This window comes from Leucoraja erinacea, chromosome 24, assembly GCF_028641065.1.
Source record: "Leucoraja erinacea ecotype New England chromosome 24, Leri_hhj_1, whole genome shotgun sequence".
NCBI classification, from domain to species: domain Eukaryota; kingdom Metazoa; phylum Chordata; class Chondrichthyes; order Rajiformes; family Rajidae; genus Leucoraja; species Leucoraja erinaceus.
This window is the reverse complement of record NC_073400.1, coordinates 33,562,400-33,574,899: the sequence shown is the minus strand read 5'-3', so window position 1 is coordinate 33,574,899 and position 12,500 is coordinate 33,562,400. Positions and strand designations below refer to the sequence as shown.

The following is a 12,500-nucleotide window of genomic DNA, read 5'->3' as shown; positions in this document are numbered from 1 at the left end:
ACGGAATCAAGGGATATGGGGAGAAAGCAGGAACGGGGTACTGATTGTGGATGATCAGCCATGATCATATTGAATGGTGGTGCCAGCTCGATGGGCCGAATGGCCTCCTGCACCTATTGCCCATGTAGCTACATGACGCTCAGTCCAAAAACTCTAGCCTTGTCGACAGTTTCCTTGATGGGCCGAATGGCCTTATTCTGCTCCTATCACTGATGACCTTCTGAACCGCCATTGGTATTGGAAGCCCTTTAGGTATTGAGTGGCGGGATGGCCCAGACCAAGCTGAACCTTGGCTGGAAGATGTAGAAACCTCCAACGTTTCATCTTCCACTCGTTGCCACTTCCCCCGATTGGCAGCTCATTTGTTTTTTGTTATTTTAAGATTTTTCAGTAGTTATTTGTCTTTATTCTGTAACTGAGCGCGAGTGGGTTTGTGAGTGACAGGTCGTGTTGTTGATCAGTAGAGTGATGGTGGATCTTGGTGATGTCTGCTTCTCCCACTGATCAACTGCAAGAGAAACCTTGATGAAATGACAGATAAAAGTGGGATGTCTGGCACTTGCCGTCCGTATCTGATGTTTCACTCAGTTAGGCATTTGCCAAGCAAACTGTTCCCTTTCATTACCCAACGTCTACAAGGATGATTTTAATAAAATGGTAATATTGAAAGGGTTTAACAAGAAAGAACTCAACATAAGAGGATCTAGCTGCAGAGATTCACACGATAGACTTGTCAACAATCATCTCAATAGAAAACAGCTCCAGTCATTCAGAAAATAAACACTTTTTATATTAAAAGGAATGTAGTCGTCATAGAGTGATACAGTGTGGAAACAGGCCCTTCGGCCCAACTTGCCCACACCGGCCAACATGTCCCATCTACACTAGTCACACCTGCCTGCGTTTGGTCCATATCCCTCCAAACCTGTCCTATCCATGTACCTGTCTAACTGTTTCTTAAACGATGGGATAGTCCCTGCCACAACTACCTCCTCTGGCAGCTCGTTCCATACACCCACCACCCTTTGTGTGAAAATGTTACTGCTCAGATTCCTAGTAAATCTTTGGCCCTTCACCTTGAACCTATGTCCTCTGATCCTCGATTCCCCAACTCTGGGCAAGAGACTCTGTGCATCTACCTGATCTATTCCTCTCACTAATCACGAGCGGCAGCAGAGATACGCTGACACTGTCTTGATCAGAGGGAACTGTTGGAGCCCGCTGGTCACCACCTGTCCACCCTGCATTAGCAGTGTTCCACATATGTGATCGGAACACAATTAGGCCATTCGGCCCATCAAGTCTACTCCGACATTCAATCATGGCTGATCTATCTCTCCCTCCTAACCCCATTCTCCTGCCTTCTCCCCATAACCCCTGACACTCGTATTAATCAAGAATCTATCTATCTCTGTCTTAAATATATCCACTGATTTGGCCTCCACAGTCAAGTCAAGTCAAGTCAAGAGAGTTTATTGTTATGTGTCCCAGAGAGTGAAATTCTTGCTTGCTGCAGCACAACATAATATTGTAAACTCTCTATTGTAAAGCTGTCTGTGGCAAAGAATTCCACAGATTCACCACCCTCTAACTAAATAAATCATTTTCTTCCCGTTGTTTAAACTCAGGCCTGTGAGAGGTATCTCAGAGAGAAGGTGAGCACCAGAGAGGTAGCATCGCGGCAGAACATGGGTAGGGTCTGTACAGGGGTCCCGACTTGAAACGGTCCCGACTTGAAACGTCACCTATCCATGTTCTCCACAGATGCTGCCTGACCCGCTGAGTTACTCCAGCATGCCGTGACTCTGTGAGGAGAGAGCATTGGATGCAGGAACCTCAACCCCTCTCACTTCCAGCCTGCCACCGTGATAGGAGGAGGCCATTCGGCCCTTCAAGGCAGCACCGCCATTCAATATGATCATGGCTGATCATGCAGAATCAGTACCCCGTTCCTGCTTTCTCCCCATATCCCTTGATTCCGTTAGCCCTAAGAGCTAAATCTAACTCTTTCTTGAAAACATCCAGTGAATTGGCCTCCACTGCCTTCTGTGGCAGAGAATTCCACAGATTCACAACTCTCTGGGTGGAGTTGCCGGGCTGAGTAGTGACTGGGGCTTGATCGGTAGAGGTCTTATTCCTAAACTGTGACCCCTGTTTCTGGACTCCCCCAACATAAGGAACATTTTTCCTGCATCTAGCCTGTCCAATCCCTTAAGAATTCTATATGTTTCTATAATATCCCCTCTCATTTTTATAAATTCCAGTGAATACAAGCCCAGTCGATCCATTCTTTCAGCATATGTCAGTCCCATCATCCTGGGAATTCTGGTGAACCTTCGCTGCACTTCCTCAATAGCAAGAATGTCCTTCCTCAAATTAGGAGACCAAAACTGCACACAATTACTTGTTTAAGAAGGAACTGCAGATGCTGGAAAAGCGAAGGTAGCCAAAAGCGCTGGAGAAACTCAGCAGGTGCAGCAGCATCTATGGAGCGAAGGAAATAGGTCTGAAGGAGGGTTTTGGCCCGAAACGTTGCCTATTTCCTTTGCACCATAGATGCTGCTGCACCAGCTGAGTTTCTCCAGCACACTTTTGTCTACCTGCACACAATACTCCAGGTGTGGTCTCACCAGGGCCCTGTACAACTGCAGTGGGACCTCCTTGCTCCGTAACTCAAACCCTCTTGCAATGAAGGCCGTGGATGATGTGTAGGATCTATGAAGATGGCTGTGGTTAGCGCTGGGCGTTAAGGCTCTGTTATTTCAGGAACAAAGTTGCTGACTGAGACAAGGTGTGAGTTCCAGTGACAGGTGCTGACACCACTGCTGTCTGCTGCAGCAATTTACTCCTAGCTCCAGGAGCTCTGCATACGTTGAGCAGTGTTTACTGTGCAGCCATTAGCAGTGTCGTCTGAGGGAGAGATTTTTAAAAAGCAGGGTTGAACCAGCTGAGATTTTTCTGGTTTATCTGACAGTTTTGTAGATCATTAAAGTAATCTGTCAGAATGATGTAAGACTGGGAGTTAGCGGGCTACAGATATACATCAGCTCCAAGACTAACCCCCGCTTATTCAGCAAGCCCCACCATTCCCCCTCTCTCTATCCCTCCCCCACCCAAGTTGCACCAGCTTCTTGTTTTCACCCAACAAACAGCGAACAATGGCCTGTTTCCTTTATCCTCGTTACATTTTTGCAAATCTTTCATTCATTGTTCATTATCTCTCCACATCACCATCTATATCTCTCGTTTCCCTCATCCCTGACTCAGTCTGAAGAAGGGTCTCCACCCGAAACGTCACCCATTCCTTCTCTCCACAGATGCTGCCTGACCCACTGAGTTACTCCAGCACTCTGTGAAACGTCACCTATCCATGTTCTCCACAGATGCTGCCTGACCCGCTGAGTTATGGTGCAGCAGCATCTATGGAGCGAAGGAAATAGGCAAAGTTTCGGGCCGAAACCCTTCTAGAAATAGGCAACGTTTCGGGCCGAAACCCGGAAGGGTTTCGGCCCGAAACGTTGCCTATTTCCTTAGCTCCATAGATGCTGCTGCACCCGCTGAGTTACTCCAGCACTCTGTGAAACGTCACCTATCCACGTTCTCCACAGATGCTGCCTGACCCGCTGAGTTACTCCAGCACTCTATATCTTCCATGGTCATTTTCTGACGACATATTGTCTGAATTTCTCCAACTTGAGGTAGTTTGAGCGATGTAGGACTGGAGGTGATGTGGTTTGTGAGACTGGACTAGCAGCAGGGGGAGGGGGGACAAAGCTGATTTGGAAATTCTCTGCAGCAGCTTGCAGCTGGTCGGGGATTTTTGTTGTCTCAGCGGTTTGAGCAAGACGGGAAAACTAATGGTTGGGTGGAAGTTAATGTGATTCATGAATACCGGGGAAGTCAGGCATGATCCTAATTCACAGAGAACCTGAGTAAATTTTAGCACCTTGATTACAAATGCTTGTGCTCCCTGAGGCAGTGACCTTGGGCTGATGCATCGACCTCCATTGCAGAGCGCTGCACAGCTTGGAAAAGAGACATTAGTTCCGGTCCCCAGAGCGTGTTCCAGTCCCCACATCCTTGCTGCTCTCAGTTCAACCCTCGACTCTTTCTCCTCACAATCTACACTCGTCCTCTCACAGCCCAATTTACCAGGTGACACTTGTAAATATTTAACACACCGTCATTAGAAGCCAGGAGCCGCTCTCTAATCCCACAGTTACACGCGGTTGCTATTCACACACAAGCCCCTTGGACCCGTGTCCTCACAGCCACAGAATCAGTCATTCAGAGGAGGACACAAAGAACTAATAGAGACCAAGGGACACAACAGCCAACTGCCCCAAGGACCAGAGTCACTTATGACGTTTTTAATTGGTGGATAAAGGCCTGGATAGAGTGGATGTGGAGAGGATGTTTCCACTAGTGGGAGAGTCTAGGACCAGAGGACACAGCTGCAGAATTAAGGATGTGTGCAGGAATTTCTTTAGTCAGAGGGTGGTGAATCTGTGGAATTCTTTGCCACAGACGGCTGCGGAGGCCAAGTCAGTGGATATATTTAAGGCAGAGATGGATAGATTCTTACGGGTGTCAGGGGTTGTGGGGAGAAGGCAGGAGAATGGGGCTTGGGTTTAGAGATAGATCAGCCATGGTTGAATGGCGGAGTCGACTTGATGGGCCGAATGGCCTAATTCTGCTCCTATCACATATGGCCTATGAATTTATGAAGCTCACCTGCACAAGCACAGGCCGTGGAAACTCCTCTCATTTAGAGAATGTTCTAAACAGGATTAGAGATTGCAGGCTGGTCGATTTAGAGAAGGGTGTAAGATCTGGGAGGTGTCAGGTAAATAACTGTTTCTCTCGTGCTGCCTCACCTGCTAAATGTGTGGTGTATTAACCTGTGAGACCTTCAAGAACATGAGTGATCATATGATATAACTGACATGTTATAGAGTTGTACACCATGAAATCTGGCCCTTCAGCCCAACTTGCCCATGCTGACCCAGACTGACCATGGTGTCTACCTGATCAGGTCCCATTTGTCTGAGTTTGGCACATTTCCCGAAGGGCATTTCCTATCCATGTACCTGTCCAGGTGTTTTCTTGTGCAGGAAGGAACTGCAAATACAGGTTTATACGCAGACAGGTGGGACATGTTGGCCTCTGTGGGTGAGTTGGGCCGAAGGGCCTGTTTCCACGCTGTGACTCCTTAAGTTCCTTCACTTTAGTCTTTGTTTAGTTTGTTATTGTCACGTGTGCGTGGTACAGTAGAAAGCTTCTGTGTGTGTGTGTGTGTGAGTGTGTGTGTACGTGTGTGTGTGTGTGTGTACGTGTGTGTGTGTGTGTGTGTGTGTGTGTGTGTGTACGTGTGTGTGTGTGTGTGTGTGTGTGTGTGTATGTGTGTGTGTGTGTGTGTGTGTGTGTGTATGTGTGTGTGTGTGTACGTGTGTGTGTGTGTGTGTGTGTACGTGTGTGTGTGTGTGTGTGTGTGTGTGTGTGTGTGTGTGTGTGTGTGTGTGTGTGTGTGTGTGTGTGTGTGTGTGTGTGTGTGTGTGTTGTATGTGTGTGTGCGTGTGTGTATATGTATGCACATGTGTGTGTGTGTACGTGTGTGTGTGTGTGTACGTGTGTGTGTGTGTGTGTGTGTGTGTGTGTGTGTGTGTGTGTGTGTACGTGTGTGTGTGTGTGTGTGTGTGTGTGTGTGTGTGTACGTGTGTGTGTGTGTGTGTGTGTGTGTGTGTGTGTGTGTGTGTGTGTGTGTACGTGTGTGTGTGTGTGTACGTGTGTGTGTGTGTGTGTGTGTGTGTGTTTGTGTGTGTGTGTGTGTGTGTGTGTGTTGTGTGTGTGTACGTGTGTGTGTGTGTGTGTGTGTGTACGTGTGTGTGTGTGTGTGTGTGTATGTGTGTGTGTGTGTGTGTGTGTACGTGTGTGTGTGTAGGTGTGTATATGTGTGTATGTGTGTGTGTGTACGTGTGTGTGTGTGTGTGTGTGTATGTGTGTGTATGTGTGTGTGTGTGTGTGTGTGTGTGTGTGTGTGTGTGTGTGTGTATGTGTGTGTGCGTGTGTGTGTGTGTGTGTGTGTGTGTGTGTATGTGTATGTGTGTGTGTGTGTGTGCTTGTGTGTGTGTGTGTATGTGTGTGTGCGTGTGTGTGTGTGCGTGTGTGTGTGTGCGTGTGTGTGTGTGTGTGTTCTGTCCAGTCATGGACTCGGTTACAATCAAGTCTTCTGTTGTAGACACAAGCAATTGCCTGTCCATCTTATCCACATAAACTAATCTGACAATTCCAGGTATCATCCAGTAATTCTTTCATGGCTGCCCAATACTGTGTTACAATGATCCATTACTCTCTCCTTAACCTCACTTCTCTTCCCTTCCACCGGCCTAGTAATAAACAATGAGTAGGAAGGAACTGCAGTTGCCGGTTTAAACCGAAGATAGACACAAAATGCTGGAGTAACTCAGCGGGACAGGCAGCGTCTCTGGAGAGAAGGAACGGGTGACGTTTCAGGTCGAGACCCTTCTTCAGACCCTATCCCAGTCTCGACCCGAAACGTCACCCATTCCTTCTCTCCAGAGACGTTGCCCGTCCCGCTGAGTTACTCCTGCATTTTGTGTCTATCTTTAGTAATAAACAATTGCCTTCACTATGGATTGTGCGCTGTGTATCTGGGATCCTCTACGTCAGGGAGACCACACTCTTTACATGGTTAGTGGGTTTTCCAGCCAATATTGACAGTTTTACATTTTTCCACATTTGCCAGCTCTTTGCCTAAACATTAAACCTATCCACCCCCCCCCTGCCCACACAGTAAACCTATCCACATCCCCTTTGTGGCCTCAAGCAACTCTTTGCCGACTGATCTGTGTGATATTTATACTTAGCAATGGCATCTTTGATGCCTTTAATCAACTCCTTTATACAAACTAGGGCAGCATGGTGGTGCAGCGGTAGAGTTGCTGCCTTACAGCGCTTGCAGCGCCAGAGACCCTGGTTCGATCCCGACCACGGGTGCTGTCTGTATGGAGTTTGCACGTTCTCCCCGTGACCTGCGTGTGTTTTCACCACGATCTTCGGTTTCCTCCCACACTCCAAAGATTAATTGGCTCGGTAAATGTAAAAATTGTCCCTAGTGTGTGTAGGGCAGTGTTAGTGTGCGGGGATCACTGGTCAGCAGGCACCCGATGGGCCGAAGGGCCTGTTTCCACGACGTATCACTAAACTAAATTGTACTCGTTACAACTTGCCAACCAGAGATAGCCCCTTCTATGTTGACTCTGCTGCCCCTCTACATTACAAGCTTTGTTCTCTACAGGGGTGTTTGAAGGGGAACCTATGAAACTACCTTCTGGTAATCTAGGATATCCCCCCCCCCCCCCCCCCACAACAGGTCTAGTTTAATTTGGAGATACAGCACGGAAACAGGCCCTTCGACCCATGGGTTGCAACGTGGCCCAGTTGCTGCCTTACAGAGCTTGCAGCGCCAGAGACCCGGGTTCGATCCTGTCTACGGGTGCTGTCTGTACGGAGTTTGCATGTTCTCCCCGTGACCGGGTGGTTTTCTCTGAGATCCACACTCCAAAGACGTGCAGGTTTGTATTGGCTTTGGTTTGTATACTTGGTCTGAATGTAAATGATCCCTAGTGTGTGTCGGATAGTGTTAGTGTGCAAGGATCGCTGGTAGGTGTGAACGAAGGGCCTGTTTCCATGCTGTATCTAGAAACTAAAGTGAACATTAACACTATCCTACACACACTCGGGACAATTCACAATTGTTACCAAAGCCAATTAACCTACAAAACTGCACGTCTTTGGAGTGTGGGAGGAAACCGGATCGCCCGGAGAAAACCCACGCAGGTCACGGGGAGAATGTGCAAACTCCGTACAGACAGCACCCGTAGTCAGGATGGAACCCGGTCTCTGGCGCTGTGAGGCAGCAGCTCTACCCGCTGCACCACCGTGTCGTGGTTGTTGAGAGAACGACAGTAACTTGGTCAAACGTTGTCTCCCTATCGCGGGGTTGGGTCGACTGCGTTGTGTGCGGGGTTGGGTCGACTGCGTTGTGTGCGTGGCAGGAGCTGTGGTCACGGTGTTGGGTGGATGTGGAGACCTGCAGTGAAACCTTCTCAAAGCTCAGCCCTTCATCGAGCAAACCAGTAATTCATCTCACAAATGTATTTCCCATCAGAGGGTCGCAGGTAGAACTGGGCAGAAGTGTTTGCACGCACAGCGTTCTAGTGTTTCCATCTCTGCGTTATGTTGGCGGTTCATCCAGAAAATATCCCACGATCAAGGTGACCTGTCTCATTTGAGGAACTAAATCTGTGGCTGTTTTGAAAACGTCTCCACTGCCCCTTGGACTTTAATCTTTCTTCAATGTTTCCTCTCTTATTTATAATGTTTAGTCGTGACGTCTGTGGAAATTGGGACCTCTGTCTTGATGTGAGAGAGAGAGAGAGAGAGTTCACAACTGGCTGGAACCCACAACAAAAGCTGCCTTTGTTTCAGCTTTCCAATCTCAGAAGAGCTTTGTAACACTAAAGGGGAATTGTCGGCACTTTTCATTCACTCATCTCTGGTATCGCAGTTGTAATTTTCTGTGCGTGTGTGTTGCAGTTGCTTGGCAACTGTTAGTTCTACAATGCGTAGTTGCAGAATGCCAGCTTTGCGGCAAATTAAAGCACAACAGGTTACCCAGCCGCCATTTATCACAGAGCTGTCAGGGCCATTTGAATCTTCAGCAAAGCACTTGCCTGAACATACACCCTCAGCATTTATACCTCCCCCCTCTACATCTGAGCACCCTCCATAGTGGCTGTCAGTATCATCAGCACTTACACAGCTCTCCGCTACAAACCCTCGTACAAAGAACGGGCGGGAATGGGCCGAGTCTCTTTCCACCATCACAATAATACTTTATTAGCCAACATACAAGGAATTTCCAGATACGTACGTTCTTGATGAGTCTGCGGTGCCTGGAGTTAAGGCAGGAGAATGGGGTTCATTTCAGTTGAGTTTATTGTCACGTGTAGCGAGCTACAGTGAAAAGCTTTTGTTGCGCGCTAACCAGTCAGTGGAAAGACAATACGTGATTACAATCGAGTGTACAGATACACGATAAGGGAATAGCGTTTAGCGCAAGGTGAAGTCAGGGTTGACAAGAATGATAGATCAGCCATGAATGAATGGCAGAGTAGACTCCTAAGGTCATGTGATAAGAGATGAATTAGGCCATTCGGCCCATCACATCTACTCTACCATTCATTCATGGCTGGTCTATCACTCCCTTCTAACCCCATTCTCCTGCCTTCTCCCCACAACCTCTGACTGGATGGGCCGAATGGCCTGCTTGTGCTCCTGTAAGTGATGTACTGATGAAGGTTTGTGCTTTCCCCAGGTGAGCCCAGACTCAGGGCCGTGGGAAGGAGGAACACTGGTGACTATCCGCGGAGTCAACCTGGGCCTGGACTTCCTGGACATTGCCAACAGTGTCCGAGTGGCCGGAGTCCAGTGCATCCCGTTACTGGACGGTTACATCATCGCTGAACAGTAAGTCTCACCCAAAGGTAACGATACATCTCTCTCGGCCTGGTCATCACCTGTCCACCATCAGTATCCAGCCATTGACCACTGGTCCCAGAGACAGAGTGGATGTGGAGTTTGGGGCCAGGGCCAGTGTACACCTGGAACAGTGATTGTTCGACGTCCCCTACAAAGTGGCCGGGTCTCGACCCAAACCGTCACCCATTCTTTCTCCACTAAGTTTGTGGTACGAAGGCTCTCTTGCTGTAACTGTAAGAGTTGTTTGCCTTCATCAGTCGGGGCGTTGAGTACAGGAGTCAGGAAGTCAGGATGCAGCTTTGCGTTCCATTGGCCACATGTGGAGTATTGTGTGTAGTTCTGGTTGCCCCCATTACAGGAAGGGTGTGGGGACTTTGGAGATGGTGCAGGGGAGGTTTACCAGAACGCTGCCGAGATTAGAGGGTTTCAGCTACAGGAGGTTGGACAAACTTGACGTTTTCTCTGGAGATCGAGGGGAGACCTGATTGAAATGTATAACATTATAAGAGGCACAGATAAGGTAGACAGTCAGAACCTTTACCCCAAGATGCAAGTGCTAAATACCAGAAGGCTCAACTTCAAGTTGAGATGGGCAGAGTTTAAAGGAGACGTGTGGGGGAAGTGTTTTTGGCACAGAGAGGTGGGTACCTGCAACACCTGGCCACAGGTGATGACGGTGGCATTTCAGGGCATGTGGGGTGCAGGCTGTGCAGAGCTATGGATCTCGTGCAGGCAGAACAGATTTGTTTCATTGGCATCAACGATGGTACAGTCATGATGGGCCAAAGGGCCTGAGCTGTTTTAATGTTTACAATCATAGAGTGATACAGCATGGAAACAGGCCACTCGGCCCAACTTGCCCCATTTACACTAACTAGTCCCACCTGCCTGTGTTTGGCACATATCCCTCCAAACCTGTCCTATCTATGAAAAGAAGAATGTCATTGTTCTGAAGAAGGGTCTCGACCCGAAACTTCTCTCCAGCGATGCTGCCTGTCCTGCTGAGTAACTCCAGCATGTCGTGTCTATCTTCAGAATGTCAGTGTTGATCTGCTGGTCTCCCTTTCACTGATCCACGGCTCCACTCGCCTCCTGCACCACTTCCAGTCCTGGTTCCTCGTTACAAGGGCAGGGAGGCTAATACCAGGACTTGTCCCAATCCACTATGGGGTCAAGTGGTCATCCAGTAACGTGCAGTGCCTCATGCAGCTGTCCGTTCCAATTCCACCCAGACCGTCGCAGCTGCAGCAAAATAGTTGCGTCATTTGGGACCAATGAGAAAATACCTGCCTGGTGCCAAGATTCTTCACCAAAAATATTCCTAAACTAGACAATAAAAGCACATCTGCTATGAATTTGGGGAATAGAAAGGATTTAGTTGTCGTGATGTGATGTGAATTTTTTTTTTCAATTTTCTGATTCATTTGAGGGAAGAGAATGTCGTCGTAAACCAATGTTTTTACGTTTTATCCGACTCGGCCAATGGGCAGGATGCAGGCGGGGGTGAAGTCGGACGTGGGGACGTTAGGGGTGGACACAGACGTCCGGGGAGATGTCCGTCACAGCTGGCCTTTCATCTCAGCACCACGGCTGCTTGGTGCCAAAGAATCAGATCATCTTTAGGAAGGAACTGCAGATGCTGGTTTACCCCAAACGTAGACACAGAGTGCTGGAGTAACTCAGCGGGTCAGGCAACGTCACCTATCCATGTTCTCCACAGATGCTGCCTGACCCACTGAGTCAAATTAGGGCAGGACCTTCACAGTGAATGGTCGGGCTCTGGGGAAACCAGAGGCCAGAGGGGTTCTCGATGCGCAGTTAGTTCCCTGAACCAGAGGCACTGGCAGGTAGGATGGTGGAGATGGCTTTTGCCATGTTGGCTTACATCAGTCTGGGTACTGATTATAGACGTTGGGATGCTATGCTGGGATGCTATGCTGCAGTAGTACTGGACATTGTTGCTGCAGTAGTACTGGACATTGTTGCTGCAGTAGTATTAGACATTGTTACTGCAGTAGTACTGGACATTGTTACTGCAGTAGTATTAGACATTGTTGCTGCAATAGTATTAGACGTTGTTGCTGCATTAGTACTGGACATTGTTGCTGCAGTAGTACTGGACATTGTTGCTGTAGTAATACTGGACATTGTTACTGCATTAGAACTGGACATTGTTGCTGCAGTAGTACTGGACATTGTTGCTGCAGTAGTACTGGACATTGTTGCTGCAGTAGTATTAGACATTGTTGCTGCAGTAGTATTAGACATTGTTGCTGCATTAGTACTGGACATTGTTACTGCAGTAGTACTGGACATTGTTGCTGCAGTAGTACTGGACATTGTTGCTGTAGTAGTATTAGACGTTGTTGCTGCAGTAATACTGGACATTGTTGCTGTAGTAGTAGTATTAGACGTTGTTGCTGCAATAGTATTAGACGTTGTTGCTGCAATAGTATTAGACGTTGTTGCTGCAATAGTATTAGACGTTGTTGCTGCAATAGTATTAGACGTTGTTGCTGCAATAGTATTAGACGTTGGTGCTGCAGTAGTACTGGACATTGTTACTGCAGTAGTACTGGACATTGTTGCTGCAGTAGTACTGGACATTGTTACTGCAGTAGTACTGGACATTGTTGCTGCAGTAGTATTAGACATTGTTACTGCAGTAGTACTGGACATTGTTGAGGCCGCATTTGATGAATTGTGTTCAGTTTTGGCAACTGCTGTAGCAAGAGGATGCCATTAAGCTGGGAAAATGCAGAGATTGATGAGGATGTGGACAGGATTTGTGAGCTTGAGCTATTGGACGTGTTTAGACGGGCGAGGATTTTGTGAGGCACAGGAGGCTGAGGGATGATCTTCTAGAGTTGTGTAAAATCATGAGGGGATTACATAGGGCGAATGAACAGAGTCTTTTATCCAGAGTAGCGGAATCA

The 12,500-nt window shown here is 48.0% G+C and overlaps 1 protein-coding gene across 1 annotated transcript in view; it reads left to right on the top strand.

Annotated features, from left to right (window-relative positions):
- Positions 1 to 12,500, top strand: part of LOC129708979 (plexin-A2-like) — a 196,982-nt gene that overhangs the window by 114,317 nt on the left and 70,165 nt on the right. Inside the window, 1 exon segment of the mRNA XM_055655091.1 lies at positions 9,401 to 9,552. Within this exon segment, the coding sequence (XP_055511066.1) occupies positions 9,401 to 9,552 (152 nt within the window).